Consider the following 24,729-nt stretch of genomic DNA (forward strand, 5'->3'; position numbering starts at 1 on the left):
CCCCCGTTTATTCCTATGCATACATTCTCGCTATGCCATCCCGGAGATCTACAATACTGACACACATCGTCAGTGGCCGCTCTGCAGGATGAGCACGCCGAAGGCGACGTCGTCGGTCTCAGCCTGGAGACTGGAGAGCCCATGGACCCGGAACTGGAGGGTGTCTACGACTCTTTCCGCGTCCTGAGGAACTCGATCGCCTCGAGCTCGGGCATCGCCTCCAACCTGCTCTTGTGCGACGAGCTGCTCAAGGCTCGCCAGATGGGTAGGTCAGGGGGCCCCGGGCCTGGTATGGATGGTCCGGAGGAGCACATGTAAAGAAAGAAAACAAAGGAAAAAAGAAAGAAAGGTCACATTGATGGAGATGGGTTAGACAAAAAACCGAAAAAACAAACACATATGCATTAATAGGCTCTAATCTGTGAATCCAAGCATCCCTTGGTCTTGGTGATATCTCATGATAAGCTGTGTGGTCATGAGGATCTATGTGGCTGTGGTGGTTGTGGTGATGTGTGGTGGTGGTTTTTTATCTTATCGCTCAGCCCCGCATCGCTGTTCAATTTTTGGTGGGAAGGAAAGATGGTGGGGTCAGGTTTTTTTTTTCTTCCAATACAGGCACCACCGGCCATCACCAGAGTTGCCCCTCCTCGGCTTGTTGATTGCTTTTTTTTCCTTTGCTTCTCTCTTTTTTTCTCCTTTCTTCCCTTTATCCTGTATTCATTTATTTACTTGAATGGATCAAATCATATAGAGAGAAGAGAAGAAGAAGAACGAGAAGAAGAAAATGACTTCGTATGATTCAGACTCGTCAGAGGGCGAGTTTCAAGAAACAAATGTTCTCTTGGGTTATGCTTCCAAGGAAGCAGAGGAAGGGGAAGACGTGATCAGTCGTCTGGGAGGAACACCAGTAAGCTCTTTCCATCCTCCGATCCCATTCATACCAAGACGAACCTTTTCGGGTATTCTGACTCCCCCCTCCCACAGGAATGGCTAGACGACACCACCCCCTCTGCAGCCCTGGCACGCTGTAAAGTCTGCAACGACATGATGGTCCTCCTCCTTCAGATAAACGGGGAACTACCAGAGCGCTTCCCCGGACACGATCGACGCATATACGTCTTCGGGTGCCGTCGATCCAGCTGTCGTAGACGCGACGGGAGCATTCGCGCAATACGTGGTGTAAGAGTATGGAAGGAGGTAGAGGACACCAGGCGGGAGCTTCAACAAGAGGACGAAGAGAAGAAGAAGCAAGAAGAGCAACGGAAAGAAGAAGACAAGAAGAATAAGGGACCAGGACTAGGCACTGCGCTGTTTGGCGGCTCGACAGGCAGCTTCGGGGCAGCAGGTGGCAACCCGTTCTCTACTGGTGGCGGCGGCGGCGATGGGAACCCCTTCTCATCTGGAGGAGCAGCATCCAACCCGTTCAGTACGGAAAAGAAGCAGCAGTCGGAAGAGAAAGAGAAGCCCAGACCGAAGGCGGAAGAGGCGTCCAAGGAGACGCTGACCAGGACATTCGCCGAGACGCTCTCGCTCAACAGCACGACAGGGTCAACATCGACAGCGCTTCCCCCGCCGGAGCCGTGGCCATCGCAGGATGAACTGCCGTCCCCTTACCCGATGCTATACCTCTGCGACGCTGAGTACGAGACGCTGGACCCGACGCCCCAGTCGTCCAAGGGCCTGCCGGCGAACGCGCGCGTCGAGGGCGCCGACGCCGAGGAGCCGTCCATCCTGGACCGCGAGGCCTTCGAGTCCACCATGGACGCGGCCTTTCAGAAGTTCGCCGACCGCCTGTCCCAGAACCCTGACCAGGTCATCCGCTACGAGTTCGGCGGCACCCCGCTTCTGTATTCCAAGAACGACGACGTGGCCGCCAGGCTGGCCAAGGGTCCTGCCGTCGGCGTCCCCGGCTGCGCCAACTGCGGCGGCAGGAGGGCCTTTGAAGTCCAGATGACGCCCCATGCCATCACAGAGCTGGAGGAGGATGACCTCAGCCTAGAGGGAATGGAGTGGGGCACTATCATCGTCGCCGTGTGCGAGCGTGACTGCAGGCCCAACGGCGTCGGGCTGGGCCAGACCGGTTACCTCGAGGAGTGGGCTGGTGTGCAGTGGGAGGAACTTGTCGATAGAAAGTAGAAACATAACGTCAGTACGTAGTATACAAATGCAGATACCAAGATACTATGGAACTGGGAGCGAAAAGAATAGGCATCAAGTACATTTTTCCCCCCATGATTTATGAATGTTTTTTGTATCATTGACGTATATCTTTTTTCTCTCTCTTCTTTTCTTTGATATCGCTCTCAATAAGATATGCCCTGTGAACGCCTTTGTTGTTCTTTAATTTCTTTTTCAATAAAAAAGGACCCGCCGTCATATTCCCATGCATCATTCCATTCCCTTTTTTTTGTTTCGTCCAAAATCATGCCGAGACGACATCCTCCCACGACCGACGAATGATCCTGGCAAACTGGTCGAGGCTGACGTCCTCGCGGATCTCCGTCTTCTTGGCCTCGTTCTCCGGGTTGGAGGGGATCTTGACAGTGCCGTCGGCGGCGTCGATGGACCAGCCGGCCACGTCGGTGATGAACTTGGTGGCAGCTTCGGAGCTGAGGCCGAGCCACACCTCGAGGTGGCTGAGCTTGATCTCCCGGAAGGCCTGGGACACCAGGAGGGCGATGCGGTGGCGGATCACGTCCTCGAAGCCGACAATATCGGCGATGAGGTCGGCGCACAGGTCATCGCCGTCCAGCGTCTCCCAGAATTGAGCGTACTGCGCGCCCTCGAGCTGTGAGTTAAGCGTGCGCAGCTTGGTGAGCGCCTCGTTCAGCTCACCGCTGTTGGCCGCCGACGGGTTGATCAGGTGTAGTGCCAGGGGGAACTGGGCCGACGGGAACTGAGTCATGGACTTGACCAGGATGTTGGTCACCACCTCATCCTTGAGGCGGTCGGGGTTGAGCTGGTACCTGTTGTTTTGCGGCATATCGGAGATGTGTTAGCAAAAAAAACCATGTTGTAGAATGCGAAGAGCCAGGAATGATGGCGAGAGATAGGTAGGTGGCGTAGTCAGAATAGATATAATAGCTGACTTCATTTTGGTATAATGATTGTTCTTGGTCAGGTAATAGGAAACGTTGACATCTAGTCATCACGGAAAACAAAGAAGAAAGGAATACCACTTCCTTCGTTTAGAAATGGGTCCCTCTACCCAAAGGAAGCAAAAATAAAGGAAATATGTCTTGCACGTACAGCTTGAGAAGTGTCCTGTTGGCGTTGGAGTCGCAGTACTTCTGCTCACATTGCTCCTGGAGGTACGTCTCGAGAGACCCGACAGCTTCGGGGTTGTAGCGCTCGAGGCCGTTGATGATGTTGGACACGTATTCGGGCCGCTCGGGCGGGTCTTCGCCGTTCATCTTGTCGGTGTGGTTTGGAGGGTGATTTTCGGTAGATGGGGGGGGGAAGATGTAGAGGGGGGAGGGAGGTTCGCGATGGTGGGGCACGACAAAGATTTCGACTTGTCGTTGTGCGATTGTGGGCGAGGGGCTGTGTGTGTGCCGGAGCTTGGTATTTTCCGATCCGCTCCCGGGTACGGGGTACAGGGAAGGCTCCCCACGTATTTTGCTAAGTGGGTCACGTGCATTTGCGGATGTCATAGCTCCAAAGCTCAACCTGTCATATGATAACATCATCGTCTTGGACTTCAATTTAATGCTTACTTTATACAAGATGAATACTTCATGAACTGATATAGTCCTTTCTTGAAGCTCATCATCATCGGCATATACACTACCCGGACACTCCGTATACAATGGCGTTGGCATAATCCACCATGCCCAGTCCGTCCAAGAAGAGAAAGCTCGACAATGGCTCCAAGTCGTCTGCTCCTCCTGCCAAGGGTCTCGAATACTTCTTCAACAGACAGAAACAGGTGTCGTCTACCCGGACAGATACCCGAGATGACTCGGAGTTGACAGATGAGGAGCTGGCTCGGAAACTTCAGGATGAGTGGAACAACCAAGACTCTGGGAGCTCGGGAAGCAAACACATACAAGAAAAGAGTGAAGGCGGACAACAGAGCAGAGTATCTACTCCGTCACAAGGGTCTCCGTCAAAATACTCTCAAGAATTCATTTATCAGGATGCAAATGTAGAATCGCCATCTACAGCACCGGATATCGTGGCAATGCCTGAGAGCCCCAAAAAGACCCTGACCCTGCAGTCAGCTGGCATGTCAGAGGATTTCGTAACCTCGACCGTCCCCTTGGACCAATCACCTCTGACGTTTGTCCCCTCAGATTATTTGTCGCAGCTGCAAGAGCTCTGGGCTTCTGAGGGGGGAGACGCGACATATTCGCTTCTGACAAGTTGCTTCATGCTTGTAAGCAGGACGACCAGCCGCATCAAGATCGTAGATACCCTTGTCAATTGTCTAAGACTTCTGATTGAGGGTGACCCATCGAGTTTGCTTCCAGCTGTGAGCTTTCCTCTCCTATATCTATTCCTACGCTTCCGTGGTACCACCTGACACGTATACAGGTATGGCTGGCGACAAATTCAATATCCCCGCCCTACATCTCCCTTGAGCTGGGTTTGGGAGGCTCTGCCATCTCTAAAGCCCTGAAGCAAGTCTGTGGCCTGGACAACAGGTCCCTCAAGGCTATCTACGGCAAGTACGGTGATGCTGGAGACGTGGCATTTGAAGCCAAGAAGAAGCAGAGCTTCACGCTGAGAAGACCGAAGCCCCTCACCATCAAGGGCGTGTACGCGAGCCTTGTCAAGATCGCCAACAGCCAGGGCCAGCGCAGTGCCGAGGTTAAGCAGCGGCTCGTGGACAGGCTGTTGCAGGATGCGAGGGGAGGAGAGGAGAGTCGCTTCATTGTCCGGACTCTTTGTCAGCATGTGAGCCGCCCGACAGGTACCCGTTCCTTAGAGTGTACGAGCAATTGCTAACAACCTATGCAGCTTCGTATCGGTGCCGTCAAGACAACTATGCTGATTGCCTTGTCGAGGGCTTTTCTGCTATCACGACCCCCCGGGTCTGGTTCCGTCCTGCGTTCTTGTTCCGACCTGTCTAGACTGAAGAAGGAGGAGTTGGCCGAGATATGGGCCAGGTCCGAGGAAATCGTTAAGGCCTGTTTCGCCCGACGGCCCAACTACAACGACCTGGTCCCGGTGCTTCTTGAGATTGGCGTCACTGACGAGCTCCTGCTCCGGTGTGACCTGACGTTGCATGTCCCACTGCGGCCTATGCTGGGCAGCATAACGAGGGACCTGGCTGAGATGCTCACGAAACTGCAGGGTCGGGATTTTGCGTGCGAGTACAAGTACGACGGACAGAGGGCACAGATCCACTGCGACATCGACGGGAAGGTGTCGATATTCTCACGGCACCTTGAGCTCATGACGGACAAGTACCCTGACCTGGTGGAGCTGGTCCCCCGGATCAGAGGCGACGGCGTCGACAGCTTTATCATGGAGGGAGAGGTCGTCGCCGTAGACCGGGACACGGGAGAGCTGAGAAACTTTCAGACCCTGTCTAACCGTGCCAGGAAGGATGTTGCAATCGACAGCATTGCGGTGGACGTGTGCCTTTTTTCGTTTGATCTCATGTTCTTGAATGGCCAGCCACTGCTGGACCGCCCCTTTCGAGAGAGAAGAGAGCTTCTCCGGTCGTTGTTCATCGAGATACCACACCATTTCACGTGGGTTAAGAGCATGGATGCGACCTCGGGGGATTCCGAGGCTGTGCTGGAGTTTTTCAAGTCGGCTACTGATGCTAAATGCGAGGGTATCATGGTTAAGATTCTGGATAACTTGACGTCCGCTCCAGATGATCAAGGTGTTTTTATAAAAGGGAAGGAGGAAAGAGAAGAAGGAGAAAAAGAGAAAGAAAAGAAAAGAGAACCAACCATCCATGGAAAGGCCCCCGGAGAGAAAAAATCGCGCAGAAAAGCTCTTCTGGCCACGTACGAACCCGACAAGCGTGTCGATGCCTGGCTCAAGGTCAAGAAGGACTACCACTCAAGTTTCGACACGCTAGACATGATTCCCATTGCCGCGTGGCACGGCAACGGACGGAAGGCCAAATGGTGGTCACCGATCCTCATGGCCGTGCGGAACGAGGAGACGGGGTCGCTAGAAGCAGTGTGCAAGTGCATGTCTGGATTTACCGACGCCTTTTACAAGGCCAACCGGGCGTTTTATAATATGGCCTCTGAAGGAAACGACAACAACAATGACGAGCAAGACGAAGGTGAAGATGAAGATGGAGATCAAGCAGGGGGGAAGTCACGAAACATTCGGACACAAAAACCCAGCTTTGTTGACTATTCTGGCCCGGAACCCGATGTGTGGTTTGAGCCGCAGGAGGTGTGGGAGATGGCCTTTGCCGACATCACACTCAGCCCAACGTATACGGCGGCGATTGGACTGGTCAGTGGTGAGAGAGGTCTCAGTTTGCGATTTCCGCGATTCATGAAGAAGAGAGAGGACAAGAGTATCGAGGAGGCCAGCACGAACGAGTTTCTGGCAGGTTTGTGGCGGAAGCAAGAGGCCAAGGCGGTAGTGAATCAAGAGGCTGATGGAGCTGGAGACGAGGGCGACGAAGAATAGCAGTTTATTTCATGAGTATCATCGACTCTGACTGGATATGATGGGAAAAAAGCGCCCTCTCTCGTGTGCTACGGGAAGTGAAATCGCACCCGCCGATTCATTATTTGCCTGCATTGAGCTTCTGAGCTAGAAGACTGAAGATGGCGACGGAGCCCATAAAAAGTACAGCATTGTAGAACTGCGTTTCGTCAGCTTCAGGGAAACAGTTGGTTGATGGAAGAGAGTAAAATAGAGACAAAAAAATATGAGTGAGTAAGAAAATAGAGTGCTCACTGCCTTTCGAGAGACCTGACGGCCCTCGTCTTCTGTCCGGGCCTCGATAAAGAGGCGGCGCAGATTGGGAAAGTTGGCCTAATGGGTTAATTTCAAATATTGACCTCATAATAGGTAGATGGAGACATACCATTTAGAAATCTAGCCGAAGAAAACTCACCAGATACTCAAGGATAAATATCTACTGTCATTTCTCCTCGAAATGATGTGAAGCTGATGATGTTGATGATGCAAGATGTTGGTGTTGTTGGTGTTCTTAAGTAAAGAGCCTTAGTCAGCCAGGAGGCGAAATTGTTAGTAGATTCAGAGGGAATGTGAAGGAGCCGACAACAGCGCAGGTAAGGAGCAAAGGGCCACCGTAATCGCTAACGGAGCTTCTTGGCGTCCGGCACGTCGTTACTTCTCTCCTGGAAACACTCGCAGTAACGACGATTCACCCACAACCGCACAACGACCCGACACGGGAAATATTCACGATACAGACTGGGCCTTCGTAGTCTTGTTGGTCGGATAGGGACTGACTGACCTGCCCCCCCTCTCCGACGGGAACCGTTGAAAGAGCATACCACACCACACCCCCGGTTGCTGCCCCTCCACCAACATCATCACCACATATCAGGATGGCGGTCAATCGCATCCGGGGCGCCTTCCAGGTGCCTCGAAAGGGTGAGACTTTTGAGCTGAGGGCCGGCCTTGTCTCTCAGTATGCCTACGAGAGAAAGGAGTCCATCCAGAAGACCATCATGGCCATGACTCTGGGCAAGGACGTGTCGGCCTTGTTTCCCGATGTGCTCAAAAATATTGCAACGTCCGATCTCGACCAGAAGAAGCTGGTCTACCTATATCTCATGTAGGTGCTTTTCGCTACAATAAACACCTCCTTCCATCCCTCTCAAATGAAAGGAAGAAGAAATGAGAGAGCATGATGACAAGCTGACAACCAACAAAAGGAACTACGCCAAGTCGCATCCCGACCTTTGTATCCTCGCCGTCAACACCTTTGCGCAAGACTCGGAAGATCCGAACCCCCTCGTACGAGCACTGGCGATCCGAACAATGGGATGCATCAGGGTGGATAAGATGGTGGACTACATGGAGGAGCCGCTGCGAAAGACGCTCCGTGACGAATCACCGTACGTGCGCAAGACGGCCGCCATATGCGTGGCCAAGCTCTTCGACCTCAACCCGACTATGTGCATCGAGAACGGTTTCCTCGAGTCGCTGCAGGAGCTCATCGGCGACCCCAACCCCATGGTCGTGGCCAACTCGGTCCAGGCCCTGTCCGAGATCACCGAGACGGCGCCCGAGACGAGGGCCCTCATCGTCACGCCCGCCACCCTCAAGAAGCTCCTCATGGCCCTCAACGAGTGCACCGAGTGGGGACGCGTCACCATCCTATCCACCCTGGCCGACTACTCAGCCAACGACGTCAAGGAGGCCGAGCACATTTGTGAGCGTGTCGCCCCCCAGTTCCAGCACGTCAACCCCAGCGTCGTCCTGGCTGCCGTCAAGGTCGTCTTTACCCACATGAGGTCCATTAATCCGGAGCTTGTGCGGTCCTATCTTAAGAAGATGGCTCCTCCTCTAGGTGAGCTCCTATCTCTTTCGCCTCTTCTCCTTCAGCTTCTTGCCGGACTTTGTTGTTGAAACCCCATGGTTAAACGTACATCTAACGCTTTTGAAGTAACCCTTGTCGCCTCCGCACCCGAGGTCCAGTACGTTGCCCTGCGCAACATTGACCTGCTCCTCCAGGCAAAGCCCGACATACTCAGCAAGGAGATGCGCGTCTTCTTCTGCAAGTACAACGATCCCCCCTACGTCAAGATGCAGAAGCTGGAGATCATGGTGCGAATAGCAAACGAGAAGAACTATGAGCAGCTCCTTGCAGAGTTGACCGAATACGCCCTCGAGGTGGACATGGACTTTGTCAGGAGGGCCGTCAAGGCCATTGGCCAGGTGGCCATCAAGATTGAGGCTGCCAGCGAAAAGTGTGTCCGTTCCCTCGAGGAGCTCATGGCCACCAAGGTCAACTACGTCGTCCAGGAGGTTGTTGTAGTCATCAAGGACATTCTGCGAAAGTACCCTGGGTTCGAGGGTGTTATTCCCACTCTATGCGACCACATTGATGACCTGGATGAGCCTGATGCTCGTGGGGCTCTCATCTGGATCGTTGGAGAGTATGCCGAGAAGATTGGCAATGCTACGGAGATTCTTGAGACGTTTGTCGACGGATTTATGGAGGAGTTTGGACAGGTATATTTTCCCTTGCCCCTGTTTACTCCCTAGGAGTATGCACTCTCGTATGACTACGGTACTATTAAGTTTCTCTTATAGACCCAGCTCCAGATCCTGACGGCCGTCGTCAAGCTCTTCCTCAAGAAGCCTGGCAACACCCAAGGACTAGTCCAGAAGGTGCTACAGTCGGCCACGGCCGAGAACGACAACCCCGATATCCGAGACAGGGCCTATGTCTACTGGCGACTGCTGTCGGGAGACCTCGAGGTTGCCAGGGTAAGATATCAGATACTTCGAAGGCATATGGTGCGCATGCTGTATGCTGGTTTAGACTCTAGGAAGCTGACATTTATGCTCTACAGACGATTGTCCTGTCCCAGAAGCCGACCATCTCGACCACCATGACGAGTCTTCCCACGGCACTGCTGGAGCAGCTCTTGGCTGAGCTGTCGACACTGGCGTCGGTGTACCACAAGCCTCCGGAGTCGTTCGTCGGCAAGGGCCGGTTCGGAGCCGACGAGATCCAACGCGCGGCTATCCAGGAGCAGAGGCAGAATGCCGCCGAGAATCCTATCGCTGTGTCAGTGGCGGCAGCAGCAGCGGCAGCCAACGGCGGGCAGCAGCAACATCAGAACAATGCCGAGAACCTCCTCGACATCGACTTCGACGGAGCGGCGCCGGCATCGCAGGAGCAGAACAGCGCCAACCCTAGTCGGGCGACCAGCCCTGCCATGGGAGGCGTCGGTGGTGGCATGGCGGACATGATGAGCATGTTTGACGCGCCGCCCATGCAGCCGTCTTTGGCATCGGGAACGCCCACGCCCCAGCAGCAGAGCGGTGGCATGAACGACCTGATGAGAGGACTTGACGGACTCAACTTTGGAGGCCAGCAGAGCGAACCTCTGCCGGCGGCGACACAGCTCCAGAACGCGGCAGCGGCGGCAGCGGCGGGTGGCAGCGGATTCGGACAGCCGCCGCCGCCGCAACAGCAGCAGCAGGGTGCACCGAAGAAGGATAGCGATGACCTCTTGGGGCTGTTCTAGGGGAGCGAGGGAGGAGAGAGATGTTTACGGAGTTTTATGTAGAAGTGGCATCACGGCAAAGGACAAAGGTAATCAAATACTTGAAGCATACCGAGATATTCACAAGGGCAAGTGGGGATAAAATATTTCGTATTCGGTATATACAAGTGTGCCGAAACCATGTTCTCTCTTCTGTTGCTTCTACTCTCTAGGAGCCTTCTCCAGGAGTTGTCCGTCGTCATGCAATCATATCCAGGATATTCGTCGGATTCCGGATCACCCTATTCCTTCTCGTTACTCTCGTGGTATAATTGTATCCCGTTGCAAATGGCCGGTGCCTTTTCTTCTGGTTCCGTTCCTTCTCGCATTTCTTTTCCTCCTCTTTTATATTCTCCCTTTCCCCTTGGGTCAAATCATGATGCGCGTCATGATTCAGGCCCGGACGGTCCCCCTCCTCCTCACTCCTTATTAGGCCGTACCACCCATTGTCTGATCGGTAGAAGCAATCACGTCGCGCTCATACTCCTGGGGGGTCTTGCATTTTGCGGTCCAGGCGTGGATGCTGGCAATCTCCTCCTTGAGGGCGGCGTTGACTAGACGGTGTCGCTTGAGGGACGTGAGACCCTGGAATCGGGGGGAAACGATGAGTGTCGTGAACGCTTGACCGCAGCCGCCTTTTTTTGTTCGAGAGAATCAATATTTTTCTCTTCCAGTCTACTCTATTCCACGGAGGAGGGGGAGGGGTAGGAAAGAAGTAGTATAAAGCAGAATCGTGGTGGGGCTAAATACATACCAGACATGTCGGTGACTTCGACGTGCGACGCCTCAAGACGCTGGATTATAGTCTCACGGAGACTTGCGTCTGTCATACCGGCCATTTGTTGGACGTGTATTTGTATTATTCGTAGAAGAATAAAAGGATGATGAGACGAGAGAGAGAGAGAGAGAGAGAGAGAGAGAAAAGGTTGTTGGCGATGTCGGAGAAGTGGGAGGAGGGACGAGATTGCGATAGAGATAAGATAAGAGGACAGTGTGCGAATAGCTTTTCTCTCCACGGTATGAGCTCATCGTTTGAGATTTGCTTGACAATTGTCAACTCTCACTTGCTTTCCCGCAAAAGAAAAAGAAGACGGAAGCATTTAACCTTGGGGCAATGACCCGACTGCTGAGAAGGGTGACGACAATAACGAGAATCACGAGGCATACGCCGTTGACACCACCACGACTGCACTCTGCCTTTTCCACTAGCTCTACTACCACGACAAGACACAGCATGGACGGCATCGGAGCTTGGGGCGCGTGGCAGGCCGAGCCCTCGCCATTCACCAAGACTGTCGTGAATGCCATGCAGAAGCTGTGAGCCCAAGCCGTATCTCCTCTTCTCCCTCTTTTCCTTTACGCTTCTCCTTTCTCCCCGGATCGATAGATTCTCTTTCCTGACACGAGCAGATATCCCGAGCAACTCGCCGACCGATCCTGGGACAATGTCGGTCTGCTCCTCGGCAACACCCAAGCCTCGGACACCAAGCCCAAAGTCCTGGTGACCAACGACTTGACCTTTCAGGTGGCCGTGGATGCCATCGGCCAAGGAGTCAGCGTGATTGTCAGCTACCGTACGCTACTGTGCCTCTATCTCCATCTATATACGTACCACTCCACTCTCCTGACAAGTGAGGACAGACCCCTTCATCTTCTCCGGGCTCAAGTCCATCACGCACAACGACCCGCAGCAGACGACGCTCATCCACCTCGCCCGCGCCGGAATCGCAGTTTACTGCCCGCACACGGCCGTCGACGCCGCCCCCGCAGGCCTGAACACGTGGCTGGCCGACATCGTGTCCGGCCCGCACACGTCAACGCGCTCCGTCGCCGTTCCCTGCGCCACGGCCCCCGAATCGCACTCCCCCGCCGGGTACGGCGCCATCGGCCGCTTTGAGGAGCCGGTCGACGGGGAGGGTGTCGCCCTGGTCGACATACTGCACCGCCTGGCCGAGCGGCTGGGCGGCATGCGCCACGTCATGGTCGCCGCGCCCGTCGGCGCCAACGTGAGGACGACGCGCGTCAGGAGCTTCGGCGTCTGTGCCGGCAGCGGCTACGACGTCCTCAAGAAGGCCGACGTCGATCTCATCGTCACCGGAGAGACGAGCCATCATTCTGCCCTGAGGGCCATACAGAATGGCCAGACACTCGTCACCGTCTTTCACAGTAACTCCGAGAGGGCCTACATGCGCGAGGTGCTCGGACCCAAGCTGCTGCAGGAGCTGCAGACCGCAGAGCCCCGGGCTGATGTCGTATTTTCCGAGTATGACAAGGATCCCTTCACTATTATCGATATGAAAGAGTTGTAGGTGTAAGAAGTAGAAAAAGGAAGTATTTTAAACAAAAGTACACCATGCCATGTTTTATTTTTACACACACACACACGCACACACGCACACACAGAGAGAGAGAGAGAGAGACATGTATATCCCAAATACTGTCAACCTGATAGAACGCCTCGCTATGATGAACCAAGATGTGAAGATGTGAAGATGCAGTCTGCCAATGAAGCCTGTGGAACAGATATTTTTTCCCCAGAGGCTTCAGTTCGTCTTAGCCTGCCTGAACGCTGCGTCACCCTCCTCCAGGCAAGTCTGGACCTCGTCGCCCCCAAAGCCCTTATTCTTCCACGAAACGAGCAGCCGTCGGGGCATGACCCACAGATTGCGAGCCTCGTCAATCCTGCCCTCTTTCATCAGCGTGCGTAACCTGCCAGGCATACCTAGCATCTCGACGGCCAGCTCCCTGGTCCTCTGCCTGCGCCTCTCAGCCTCTAGTTTCTTGCCCTCGTCCGAGTCTGGCGGGGGGATGGTCTGGCGGAGCGTGTCGCGTATCGTCGAGGCCTGGCTGTAGATCTGGGCGATGGCGGGGTCGAGGGTCGAGGCCATTGGGTTGAGGGGGTCCATGTTGGCGCGCATCTTCCCGGAGTAGTGTCAGACAGGGATGACCCTCAAGGGGGAGGTGGAGGAGAGAGCGTCAGTGACATACCTTGCGAATGGTCTCAGTGGCAGCAATGAGCTTGCTATAGTTGTCGTACACGAGGGCCTTCTTCTCCGCATCGAGGGCACGCACCTCGCCCAGCACACGCGTGTACAGCTTCAGCAGCTCGGCCAGGCTGCTCTCCGTCACGACCCGCGACACGTACTCGTCCGCATCAAACTCGGTGGCATCCATGTCGCTTATGGGGACCTCGGAGTCGGGCACCTCAATGCGTGGCAGCTGGGCCGATGCCCGGAGGTTGTAGTACTCGCGTAGGGCGGCACGGTTGGTCCGCTTATTCGTGCTAGCGGTGGTGCTGCCGTCACCGGTCGGGGGCGCTGTCGGGTTCTGGGCGTTGACGGGGGATGCGACGTACGATCGTACCGTGTCCATGGAGGGACGGGCCGAGGAGTTGGGCGTCCGTCGGAGCGACGAGTCCCTAGGTGAGGCGATGGTGGACATGGCCGTGTGTGAGCGTGTGTGTATGTGGTTTGAGTTGCGTGCGGGTGTACAGAAGGAGAAATGATGATAGATGGAGATAAATGGACAGACGTCAGTTTATAGTTGGTCCGTGCGGGAAGGAGCTATCGGCACTTTCCTTCCTTCCCTTTTCTTCCAAGCCCATTTTTATACAACTTGGTATTCTTTCTTTACAAATCTCATCTCTCTCTCTCTCTCTCTCCTAATACTGCCTACCTCTTATCATCCATCACTCGTACGAGAATCTATCCACCATGGACCTCACCGACCAACTAAGGTCCTTCATCCTCTCCCAATCCCTCCCACCACCATCATCATCCCTCCTAACCTCACTCACAACTGCACGCAACCCGCCGCCGCCACTCCCTTCCCTGGTCGCCACCGCCCGTGCCCGGCTGCTAGCATGCGACCTGTCATCTAGCTCCCTGGTCGACTCGTTGTCCATGACGGCCCTGCCGTCTTCCGCATGCGATCCGTCCACCAGGGAGATGTGTCTGGCTACGAGCGTGCACGTCCAGGTCGTCGACGTGGAGAACCTTAGCCTGAGTCGCTGGGATCAGGCCGAGGAGCTCGAGTCGATCGAGAGGGGCGAGCGCACCCAGGGAAGACAGGTCATCCGCGTCGAGGATAATGACGATGGTGAGCCAGCAGGTGGTGGTGATCAGACACAGCAGCGGGCTGCCGGGGGAGGAGGAGGAGCAGGAAAGAATGCTATGCATAGACTTACACTGCAGGATTGTAGTGGTACTCGCATATATGCCCTCGAGGTGTGGCGTCTGCCGGTCGGTCTAAATACCACGGTTATTGGGGAGAAGATCCTCCTCAAGGCTGGAACCCTCATCGCTAGAGGCACAGTGCTGCTCACCCCCGACTGCTGCGTCTTTCTGGGAGGCAAGATTGATGCTTGGAATCGGTCTTGGGCTGAAGGGAGACTGGCAAGGCTCAAGGATTCAGTGGGAGCTAATATATAACTAACTTTTTTTTTTTTTTGGGGGGGGGTGGCGAGCGTGTCCGAAGCTGGAATATTGATTGGAGTTTGGTATGATACCCTGAGATCTGATGTTATATCATTTTACTTATTTGTTTCTCTTATCTTGATCTCCACCTTGGTCTATCTTTTATAATTTATCAAACATCTATCCATGAATCTCCCCATTGTCCATGACGCCATATGTGTAGACAAACGTTTGTAAGCAACCCTCATCATGCATATCATCATCGTCCTCAAATTCCCACTGTGGCTCTAGACAACGACTCCCAACCCCCTTGCTCCCACGGCGCCACAAAAATAGCCCTTTGCGCATCACCGGCCGTCCCGGTTCCGGCATACGCCTTGGACAGATGCTGCGCCTCCAGTTCTCCCCTGGGAGGCACCCCCCTGACAGCTACGCGAAGGGCCATCTGAGCGGCGTACTCATCGCCCGTCACCTCCGCTAGCGACGACCACCCGTGCGGCAGGCTGGGGTACAGCATCACGTCGTTCTGCATCTGGTTCAACTTGTCATCTTCCGTCTTTTGCGGGCCTAGCGAAGCGATGGCCCCCAGCACTGTTCCGATGTGCGACTGCTTGCTAGGCGTCACCTTGTCGTTTGTACGCAGACCCTGGAGTTCCTCCACCACGGCCTCGAGACTGTCCTCGTCGTTGTCGAGAAGGGCAACCACACCAAGAAGCAGGACGCTCTGCACGTGGCCAGGCTGCTGCTCAATCACCTCGAACAGCGCCGATCGCGCACGGTCCCTAGCTTCCTCCATGCCTTGGGCCCAGAGGACTTGGGCAAGCAGGCATGTTGCATCGGGGTTGTTATCCGACTCCTCAAGGGCCTCCTCAAAGCACTTGAGCGCCTCGTCATATTCGTTGGAATGGTACTGTGCCAGTCCGACGGTCAGGTGCGCTGACAACCTCGCCTTCTTGCGCTGCTCACTAGAGAGCTCGCTGTCTGTCTCGTCGCTGCTGAGCCCAAGGGCCGTCTCGCCGCACTCTATTGCCAAGTCGTATGACCCGGCCGCTAGGTACACTCTCGCCAGGTCTGTTTTGGCCAGTGTGAATCGTCCAAGATCCACGGGGGATTCCGTCTTCTCATACTGGGTCTCGAGTGTCGAACAGATACTCTCTAGGATTTCCACTCCCCGGGTGCTGTCGTGTGTGCGCTCCTGGAATATGGTGGCAAGGTGACCAAGTGCGAGCTCCTGCGGTCGAAGACTACGCACTTGGTTGAGGGCAAATAGAGGCTGAATGAGAGACGCAATCCCTGTGTTTTCGGGTGAGCTGACAATGTAGTCGAACATGGATGTCGAGTAGTGTTGTCGCGTAGGCAGAGAGAAGGATTCTGAAATCCCCATGGCGTGTGTGAACAGCGTCCGAGCCTCCTTGGTGTCCCCATACATCAGGGCTACCAGACCCTGTCCGACCCATGCGTGGGAATAGTCGGGGTCTGCCGACTGTGCCTTAGTAAAGGACTCGTTGGCTAACTCGAAATCTCCCGACATGAGGGCGAGAATGGCCAGATTCGTCCATCCGACAGGGCTTCTCTCATTGAGGTGGATGCTCCGCACAAAGGCATGCTGGGAGACTGATGGGTTCACATCACTCGTGGCCACGCCCAGGGCATTCCAGAACTCAAAGTTGCCTGCCTCCAGCTCAATAGCACGCTTGAAAGCGCGGATGGCCGCCTTGGAGTGGTTGCTAGTCTTCCTCCTCAGCTCAAGAGGCAGACACCTGTGCGCACCTTGCTCCGCCCAGCCCAAGTTGTAGTAGCCCACAGCCTGGGCGTACCGATCCTGAACTGAAACCTGGATGGCTTGCTTGAAAGAGAGTATCATGGCATGTATACAGCGCGACATACCGCCTTCTGTCTCACCGCCAAAATCAAACCCGTGCACAGAATTGGGCTCTTTTGTTACCTTGTCTTCAGTCCCGAGAATATTGACGGCCTCGTCAGATATGAGGTCCAGCAGAGTCTGAACATGGTCGACTGGAAGCTCCCCAATACGGCTCTGAACCATGGAGAATATGGACAGCGAATCACCGATCGTCTTCCAAAAGTTGAAAGACCCGACCACGGCACCCTCAGCCGTGGATGTAGCGAACTTGATTGCTTCGGCAGCCAGCTGAGCCGCTTTGCCAAAGAGACCCTTCTCAACAGAAGCAAGAGCATTCTCAGCTACCGTCTGCAAGAGAGCGAGGATAACACCGTCCTCTCCTGGTTGTGTTTCCATGACAATTTTGTAGAGGTCAATAGCCTCGTCATACTCACCAAGCTCACGCTTGATGTTGGCAAGCATATACTTGGTGAACCACGTGTCACCAGATATATCGAGCCCCAGCTCCTCTTCCAGTTTCTGCGCATTGAGCACCGTCTTGGTAGCAGCAACATAGCGCCCCGAGCTGTGGTAGCTCTCGCCTAGGCCGACCCACGAATGGTAATCTCCGGGGGAAATGCGTAGCGCCGCCTGGAACGAGACGATGGCCTTGTGGAACTCTTGTTTGTTCAGCTCGGCCACACCGAGAGCAGCAAAGGGCCAGCTGATGCCCTTCCTCTTAGACCCGGGCGGCGGCTTTACCTTTCCAGAGTCGACAATGCGCTGGGCGACTAGCTCCACGCGATCCCAATCACCGTCATCGGCAAAGGATCGCGCCAGCCTCTCTGCCGACACAACCTCGGAGGAGGACAGCTCAAGAGCCTTTTGGAAGCAGCGGCGCGCCCTCTTCTTGTCCTTGGCATAATCGGCGTAATATATGCCGAGACTGGTATATGTCGGGGCATGGTTGAGGTTATTGTTCAGCGCACTGAGCCAATATGGGTAGGCAGCCTCTCCTTTGCGCTGCTTTCTCGCTGAGCGGCTAGAGTCAATATTCCAGAGACAGCATCCCAGGCGATACTGTGTGTCGGCTAGGAGGTTCTTGGGGGGGTCCTTCTTATCGATGAGTGACAGACAGTTATGAAGCTCGTTCTTGGCCGTCTGCCAGTCACCCTTGAGCGCTTTGACCCAAGCAGCCTCAGACCGTACTTGGATGTTTCCAGCGTCGCGCTCCAGAGCCCGGCTGAGAAAGTCAATGGCCTTGTCGTATTCCTCTTCCTCTTCGTAGATTAGACCAACCCCTATCAGGGCCTGGGTAGATGTCTCATCGTGGTCTAGGACCTTGTCAAAGAGCGACTTGGCTTCCGAATGATGCCTAGGAGACTGGTAGTACACGAGAGCTGTGCCGAGGCTGATGAGATATGAGTCGTCGGTGTTTCGGAATTTCAAACCAGTCTTTGATTTCTCCCTGGCCAAGAAAGCCCGTGCTTTGCGCATAAACTCGACGGTGCTTTCGTATTCGCCCGCGTGGAGGAAGAGCAGGCCAGCTATCCTGTATCCAAGTGTCGATTCCAATGTAGTGAGGCCCTCGGTAAGCATAATTAGGCGCTCCTCGTCCGTTAGGGGAACGGCGTAAGTAGGCACTCCCCCATCATCGTCATCTGAGCTCTCATCCGGACTTTTGGTCAGCGATGCCCTCCGATCTTTGTTGTCTCCTTTCTTGGCCTCGGCAAAGGGCGATATGGTGCTGGTGAGAAATGCAGTGAGGATCTTGTAGAGGTCGCTGTCCGGGAAGTGTGTACAGTATCCTTTCAAGACATCAATGTTCCAAGCACCGATATCAGCGTTGTCCTGCCACTCAACGGCAATGTCCCAAGCGAGCTTGAATGGGTGCTTGATGACAACCATGTCGTTTGCCAGTCTGATGACCTTCTCGCGCTCTTTATCCTTGATCGGACCAGCAGGCGTGACCAAAAGTCTCTCGTAGCAGTACACGAGGAGCTTCTCCTCGTAACTGCGTCGAACCTCGTCATTGGTTGTCCAGTTGATGAGTTGACGATATATATGCTCCAACTTGCTCTGGGAATAAACTTCTCGCTTGACCTCAAGAGTCACCTCGCCGATCTTTGCGCCAAGCCTTGTCCGGCGCTCTCCAATGAGGATGTTCACGCGCTTCTTCTCATAATCCTCAAGGATACCAGCAATGCGTTCGTAGATTTCGCCGGGGGGTGGAAAACGACCCTCAAGAATGGAATACACGGGACTATCGGGCAGCTGAATCCAAAGCGCATCGGCATACTGCATCTTGTCACCGTGCACCCGGACGTGGTCAATAAATTTGATGACGACATCCTGGGATTTGTACAGGTCGTCTGCGCTGTGGAATATGTGGGCGAGATTCACTACTGCTTCTTGGTACACGGCCAGTTTCTTCGTGCCTTGCTTCTCGCAGAGCTTAACGAGCCCTTGCCATGCCTGCCGATCCTGAGGCTTCAGTGCTGCCGCAGAGCGATATGCGGCTTCAGCTTCATCAGCCTGGCCCTTTTTGTCATGAGCAAAGGCGAGGAATATGTGTCTATAGAGGGAGAGTGGTGAGTCAATCGACAAGTTCAACGCGGGGTCAAAATAGGTGGTACAGTACGCACGCTTGGTAGTTCTTGGAGTCCTTTTCGAGAAGTGCTTTGGCCTGCTTGATGGCTTCATCAAATTTCTGCTTGCCTATGGCATCATTGATGGCTTTGAGGGCACCCTTGGAGCTCGACATGTTTGCTGCTGCTGTCACGGTGGACGCCTAGAGATGTCCAGATGCCCGCCACATGAACAAGTAAGGTATGGAGGGAGAGCGATGAATGGGTCCCGCAGAGAAAGTGACGACGGTCTGGTATTTGTCGTCGAATTGTCGATAGACGAGAGACGGTTACATGTCCAGGAGTTGAGGCAAAAAACAATATTTTCACATGAGAAGTGAGGCAAACAAATAGAAACAGTGTGAATATCACAAGATGAGGTATTGTGTCACACAGCTGGAGTGTTGTATATGCCGAATGTTAGAAGTGATGTGAGCACTGAGTTAGCCCACTATTCCCACTATTAGCCCTCATTTTTGGGGAATCGATTACCCGGAGATTTCCCCCGGTTTGCGCCTTCCTTGTTTTGCTCAGCACCAGCTCTTGCCAATTGACTCTGTAGCGTCTTTCCCGTCATGTGGCAGAGCACAATCATCGCTGTTGCATCCTCATATGCGTCACAGATTTTCCATCCTTCCATGCCTTTTTTCAATACAAAGATGCATGGTGATGGCTTCAGGATGTACATCATCTCCATTTTGTATCAATCTTATATGGCTCTTCATTCATTGGCAATACTGATGATTCTTGGTGTTAAATTTGACACCAACGAGAGTCTGCCAGCAAACGTACGGGTCGACTCCCTAGGTGTCCACCTCGTGATGCCACGTTCAAGACCAGAAAGACGCATGGATAACTGGGATAGGTCGGAGCAAGGTACCTCGGCATGCTGAATAGCTCTCCAGGCCCTGCCGACGACTTTGCCATGCCTAGTACATACCACCAGGAAATGGCCGATCGTACGACATCTGCTCGGCCCCATTCTCGTCGGGATTCAACTGCTCGATATAATACATCCAGCCTTTCTCACACCATTCACGTATATCGAGTCCGTCCTGCATCTGGTCAAGTGTATTGGCATTGACGCTCAGATACCCGCCGTTCTTGACTCGATCATCCTTCCAGCCGTCCTTTTTAGGCCTCCAGGCCTTGACAGTAGTAGTCCCAGTTTCCCCTTGCTCGCCCTTCTTTCCCAGAACCGCGTCTAAGTTTACGTCGACGTTCTCACCCTCGCCGAGAAAGGTGAAGCAGCGAACTCCGCAGGTGCGGCAGAAGAAGAAGTGCAGAATCTTCTGGCCGCACTGATAATCGCCCAGGTTTTTGAATGGGTCGAGAGGCGAGAGGAGGAGAAAGTCATCCGGAGCTGAGTCGAGGCGGACGTGGAAGAGTCCGGCCTTGTGGCAGATTGTACAATTGCAGCGGTACAGAGCCTCGCCAGCCCGTGGATAAGGAGGCGGGTCGTGTGGGAAGTTGAGGTGAGCGATGTACCAGATATCTCCACAGTGGCACGAACCGGTAAAGGCATGACGCTTGCGGGTGGTTGTTGAGTCTGTCATGATGTCTTTTTGGATGCGTTTCGTGTGATGATGCTGAGAGCCCAAGGGAATGACAAGATGGCTTCCCCGGATTGTGGGGGTAGGTTACGACTTGTTATTTATCTTCGCTACTTGGCACCCATCTTACTTCTCCGTACTGTTACCTGATACTAGTGGCAGCTTATCATTTTCCTTGTGCTTTATTCAGTCCGCTTATATTAGAAGTTCTAATTACTATATCGTGATTCATGATGGTGCCTGTACGGGCACCGCTCACCAATTGCCGCGCTTCAGCTCACGCTTACGTGCAGGTGTGCCACATTAGTCCAATTTAGGGGAGGACAATAAGCCAGCCTGTATGGCATTATTCTTTGACAATCTTACAAGTTGAGGAAAAACTGTTGTTTGTCAAAGTACCACCATTTCACATCTTGAATATAATCAGGATAATACATGCAATGTAGTATCGTCAATTGGGTGGTAATCATGCAGTTGGGCAGTTGCCCAGGTAGTATTTAAATATCAGCTACGGTTACCCACTATCAACTAATAGTTGATACTACGTACAGCGCGCCCAGGCGACGTCATCTGTAGACAGCCTCGGAACCCCGACTCTCCGACTCCTCCATGCCTTCCACCTCCTTGTCATCATCAAAGTCGTCACCCCCATAAAACTCACCGTGCTGGTAGTCGTCGATATTCCATCATGGCTTCTTTTCGTCTGTCGATTGAAGATGGCCAGTTCCGCGATGTTCACGGTCGCCAGGTAGTGCTCCGCGGCATCAACATAGCCGGCGACTCCAAGCTGCCCAGCGAACCCCATCAGCCATCGCAGTCGGGCGCCAACTTCTTTGACGGTGACGGCGTCACATTCCACGAACGACCGTTTTCCAAGGATGATGCCCACATCCACTTTGCACGGATCAAGCGGTTCGGCTTCAACACGATCCGCTACATCTTCACCTGGGAGGCCATCGAAGCGGCCGGGCCGGGGAAATACGACGAGAAGTTTATCCAGCACACGATCGAGATACTACGCATCGCCAAAGGCTACGGCTTCTTTATTTTCATGGACCCGCACCAGGACGTGTGGTCAAGGTTCACCGGCGGGTCCGGGGCTCCTCTGTGGACCATCTACGCCTGCGGGCTGGACCCCAGGAGCTTTGCTGCCACCGAGGCTGCCATTGTCCACAACACGTACCCGGAGCCTGCAGAGTTCCCCAAGATGATCTGGTCGACCAACTACTGGCGGCTGGCAGTAGCCACCATCTTCACCTTCTTCTTCGCGGGCAAGGACTTTGCCCCCAAGTGCATCATTGACGGCGTCAACATCCAGGACTACCTGCAGAGCCACTTTGTCGACGCCTGCGCTCACCTGGCCCGGCGGATGCACGAGGCCGGAGATCTGGAGAACGATGTGGTCATTGGCTGGGAGAGCATGAATGAGCCCAACCGCGGGCTGACGGGCTATGCGGACCTGAGCATCGTCCCCAGCGAGCAGCACCTCAAGAAGGGTACCAGCCCGACCATCTGGCAAGCTATTCTAACGGGGAGTGGCAGGGCGTGCGAGATTGACGTTTACGACATGGGAGGCCTCGGGCCTACCAAGTCCGGTACCAAACTCGTCGACCCGCACGGCGAGACCGCGTGGCTTTCTGAGGGCTACGACGACTCCCACTACGGGTGGAAGCGCGACCCAGGATGGAAGCTGGGCGAGTGCGTGTGGGCGCAGCACGGCGTGTGGGATCCGTCGACGGACACGCTGCTGGACAAGAACTACTTTGCAAAGAACCCGCGCACGGGCAAGACGATTGACTACCCCGAGTTTACCAACACGTACTTTATGGACTTTTGGCGGCGGTACAAGAAGGCGTGCCGCAGCATCCACGATGACTGCATAATGCTGATGCAATTCCCCACGCTCGAGGTGCCTCCCAAGATCAAGGGCACAGCCGACGACGACCCCAAGCTCGTCTTCACTCCCCACTACTACGACGGCATCACGCTCATGACCAAGCACTGGAACAGCACGTGGAACGTCGACGTCGTGGGTGTCCTGCGCGGAAAGTACTGGCACCCTGCCTTTGCCATCAAGGTCGGCGAAACGGCCATCCGAAACTGCCTGCGTGACCAGCTCAGGTACCTCAGCGACGAGGGCAAAGAGCAGACGGGCAACCACCCGTGCATCCTTTCCGAGTTTGGCATCCCCTACGACATGGACGACAAGGCCGCCTACAAGACGGGTGACTACTCGAGCCAGTCGGCGGCCCTCGACGCAAACTACTTTGCCGTCGAGGGATCGCTGCTAGAAGGTCACTGTCTCTGGCTGTACACGACCAACAATGACCACCAGTGGGGGGATCAGTGGAACGGAGAGGACCTGTCCATATACTCGCTGGACGACACCATCCCTCCGCTCTCGGCTGTCCCTCGCGATACGTCGTTGCCGTCGTCGCCGACAACAGCCAAGGATGGGCCTGCGCATGCCGACAACGCCAGCGAGGAAGAGAGGGTCAACCCGGCCAACCTGCGGCGCGCCCTGGCAAGTCCATCCATCGATTCCACGCCCTCTGGCAAGGACCCGGAGCTCACCAATGCGCCCGGATACCGCGCGGCCGAGGCATTTGTCCGTCCCACAGCGACGTTTGTGGCGGGCGATATCCTAGCCAACGGATTCGACCTGCGCAACTGCGTGTACACACTCAAGGTGGACGCGCCTAAGCCAGCTGGCGACGATGCCCCCACCACAATCTTCCTCCCGGAGTTCCACTTCCCCAAGGACATCAGCGAGGTCAACGTGTCCGAGGGACGATGGGAGATTGCCTCTGATGAGGGAGAGGGCGAGGGTATCGTTCTGCAGAAGCTGAGGTGGTGGCATCCCCAGGGAGAGCAGAGTCTCGAGATTACGGGTCTAGCCAGGAAGCATAACGTTCCTGCTGGTTCGACTGATGATGCCACTTATCTTGAGCAGTGCCAGGACAGTTATACGTCTAGCTGTACGGTCATGTGATGCACTGATGTGCGATGCAATGAGCATCTTGCTCCCTCTTTATCTGGGCGTTTTCTTATGAGGATTTCTTTTACAATTTTTATTTTTTTTTACATTTATTTTCTTTGATATAATGGGGTATAACACAGTCGTCATTCGTTTACATCTGAACTGTATTCTCCGCTGAATCGTTCTCAGTGTTTGAAGCCTTTGGAGCGTCTCTTGAATATTGTCAATGCGATACAAGAGTGTACACATCTATCATGGTGATATACATACTACTACTACTTCTACTTCTTACTACTACTACTACCATCACCACTATTACTTTAGTATATTACTATACCCTACTACTAATGCTGGTACCGTGTGAAGCTGCAGAGATATCAGGAATATCTGTATTTACGGTCCAAGGTCCAACCAAGGTCAAGGTCCAATAACGCTGATCCTCGGCTGCAGCTAAGCGCCCAGAGACATCCAAGACAACACGACCCCTGTCGATAAGATGCCGATGGAGGATCCATTGGTGAAACTGGGGCCATTCAAGAGTCGGGGATGCAGACAGGCTCTCCCGAGTCGCCCCCTCCCCCATGACCCATATCCGTAGACAGCCAGCCCATGTTCGAACTTGCCGCACCCTCTTTGTTGTATTACTTTATGCTTACACAGTTACACTTGTGCATGTCTGTCTCTATATGTACTGTTGGTCCGTGAGACTGTCGAGACTCGACGCGTGTTTCCCATGTTCTCTGTCTGTCGCAATGTCTGTGCTTCTCTCTGGTCTCTCCATTCCCCGCACACCCCAGTCGATTGTGATACGGGCACAATACATTAGCCTGTTTCCTCGCACTCTGTACAGTGTATTATCTGTATCTGTTACTTGGATTAATTCTAAAGAAGAACGTCTGTATATGTACTCGTACCTTTTTTTTTTTGCCAAAGGTCTCTTTATTTTTCTCTTACTTCTTTATTAAATTTCGTGTGTGTTACAAAATCATTTCCCCTTCCTTGGCGTGAGGCAGGTACGAACGACGACGGCTTTTAGTTCTTCCTTTCGATTGATCCAACAAAGTAGGCGATCAACCATCAACCAGCCTCTCTCCCATCGAAGCCCCCCCCTCGATCCTCCGGCTCCTCCC

At 54.1% G+C, this 24,729-nt stretch overlaps 12 protein-coding genes across 12 annotated transcripts in view; 7 read left to right on the forward strand and 5 right to left on the reverse strand.

Annotated features, from left to right (window-relative positions):
- Positions 1-318, forward strand: part of GMORB2_1267 (T-complex protein 1 subunit zeta) — a gene marked incomplete at both ends in the record, with an annotated part of 2,409 nt that extends 2,091 nt beyond the window's left edge. The window contains one exon of the mRNA XM_035463249.1: positions 74-318. Within this exon, the coding sequence (XP_035324673.1) occupies positions 74-318 (245 nt within the window). The remainder of the gene's footprint in view (positions 1-73) is intronic.
- Positions 319-784: 466 nt separating this feature from the next.
- GMORB2_1268 (pre-rRNA-processing protein TSR4) lies at positions 785-2,136 on the forward strand (the record flags this gene model as incomplete). Its single annotated transcript, XM_035463250.1, has 2 exons — positions 785-907; positions 985-2,136. 2 exons carry the CDS (start codon positions 785-787, stop codon positions 2,134-2,136), a joined length of 1,275 nt encoding a protein of 424 aa, XP_035324674.1.
- A 286-nt stretch (positions 2,137-2,422) lies between these two features.
- On the reverse strand, positions 2,423-3,413 carry GMORB2_1269 (translation initiation factor 3 subunit K; the record flags this gene model as incomplete). The annotated part of the gene is made up of 2 exons (XM_035463251.1): positions 2,423-2,966; positions 3,250-3,413. 2 exons carry the CDS (start codon positions 3,411-3,413, stop codon positions 2,423-2,425), a joined length of 708 nt encoding a protein of 235 aa, XP_035324675.1.
- Positions 3,414-3,829: 416 nt separating this feature from the next.
- Positions 3,830-6,612, forward strand: GMORB2_1270 (DNA ligase 1; the record flags this gene model as incomplete). Its single annotated transcript, XM_035463252.1, has 3 exons — positions 3,830-4,474; positions 4,537-4,899; positions 4,963-6,612. The coding sequence occupies 3 exons, from the start codon at positions 3,830-3,832 to the stop codon at positions 6,610-6,612; spliced, it is 2,658 nt and encodes an 885-aa protein (XP_035324676.1).
- An 893-nt stretch (positions 6,613-7,505) lies between these two features.
- On the forward strand, positions 7,506-10,163 carry GMORB2_1271 (Vesicle coat complex subunit; the record flags this gene model as incomplete). Its single annotated transcript, XM_035463253.1, has 5 exons — positions 7,506-7,735; positions 7,836-8,473; positions 8,570-9,138; positions 9,220-9,396; positions 9,459-10,163. The coding sequence occupies 5 exons, from the start codon at positions 7,506-7,508 to the stop codon at positions 10,161-10,163; spliced, it is 2,319 nt and encodes a 772-aa protein (XP_035324677.1).
- Positions 10,164-10,610: 447 nt separating this feature from the next.
- GMORB2_1272 (BolA-like protein) lies at positions 10,611-11,020 on the reverse strand (the record flags this gene model as incomplete). Its single annotated transcript, XM_035463254.1, has 2 exons — positions 10,611-10,816; positions 10,936-11,020. The coding sequence occupies 2 exons, from the start codon at positions 11,018-11,020 to the stop codon at positions 10,611-10,613; spliced, it is 291 nt and encodes a 96-aa protein (XP_035324678.1).
- A 395-nt stretch (positions 11,021-11,415) lies between these two features.
- GMORB2_1273 (putative GTP cyclohydrolase 1 type 2, NIF3 family) lies at positions 11,416-12,429 on the forward strand (the record flags this gene model as incomplete). The annotated part of the gene is made up of 4 exons (XM_035463255.1): positions 11,416-11,498; positions 11,592-11,755; positions 11,823-12,347; positions 12,401-12,429. The coding sequence occupies 4 exons, from the start codon at positions 11,416-11,418 to the stop codon at positions 12,427-12,429; spliced, it is 801 nt and encodes a 266-aa protein (XP_035324679.1).
- Positions 12,430-12,724: 295 nt separating this feature from the next.
- GMORB2_1274 (vacuolar protein sorting-associated protein 51) lies at positions 12,725-13,622 on the reverse strand (the record flags this gene model as incomplete). The annotated part of the gene is made up of 2 exons (XM_035463256.1): positions 12,725-13,099; positions 13,170-13,622. The coding sequence occupies 2 exons, from the start codon at positions 13,620-13,622 to the stop codon at positions 12,725-12,727; spliced, it is 828 nt and encodes a 275-aa protein (XP_035324680.1).
- A 272-nt stretch (positions 13,623-13,894) lies between these two features.
- GMORB2_1275 (RecQ-mediated genome instability protein 1) lies at positions 13,895-14,611 on the forward strand (the record flags this gene model as incomplete). The annotated part of the gene is made up of 1 exon (XM_035463257.1): positions 13,895-14,611. One exon carries the CDS (start codon positions 13,895-13,897, stop codon positions 14,609-14,611), a length of 717 nt encoding a protein of 238 aa, XP_035324681.1.
- Positions 14,612-14,864: 253 nt separating this feature from the next.
- Positions 14,865-19,203, reverse strand: GMORB2_1276 (superkiller protein 3; the record flags this gene model as incomplete). Its single annotated transcript, XM_035463258.1, has 2 exons — positions 14,865-19,014; positions 19,085-19,203. The coding sequence occupies 2 exons, from the start codon at positions 19,201-19,203 to the stop codon at positions 14,865-14,867; spliced, it is 4,269 nt and encodes a 1,422-aa protein (XP_035324682.1).
- Positions 19,204-19,995: 792 nt separating this feature from the next.
- GMORB2_1277 (uncharacterized protein) lies at positions 19,996-20,622 on the reverse strand (the record flags this gene model as incomplete). Its single annotated transcript, XM_035463259.1, has 1 exon — positions 19,996-20,622. One exon carries the CDS (start codon positions 20,620-20,622, stop codon positions 19,996-19,998), a length of 627 nt encoding a protein of 208 aa, XP_035324683.1.
- A 685-nt stretch (positions 20,623-21,307) lies between these two features.
- GMORB2_1278 (Glycoside hydrolase family 5) lies at positions 21,308-23,611 on the forward strand (the record flags this gene model as incomplete). Its single annotated transcript, XM_035463260.1, has 1 exon — positions 21,308-23,611. One exon carries the CDS (start codon positions 21,308-21,310, stop codon positions 23,609-23,611), a length of 2,304 nt encoding a protein of 767 aa, XP_035324684.1.
- Between the last annotated feature and the right edge of the window lie 1,118 nt (positions 23,612-24,729).

Source organism: Geosmithia morbida, assembly GCF_012550715.1.
Source record: "Geosmithia morbida isolate 1262 chromosome Unknown scaffold_1, whole genome shotgun sequence".
Lineage (NCBI taxonomy): Eukaryota > Fungi > Ascomycota > Sordariomycetes > Hypocreales > Bionectriaceae > Geosmithia > Geosmithia morbida.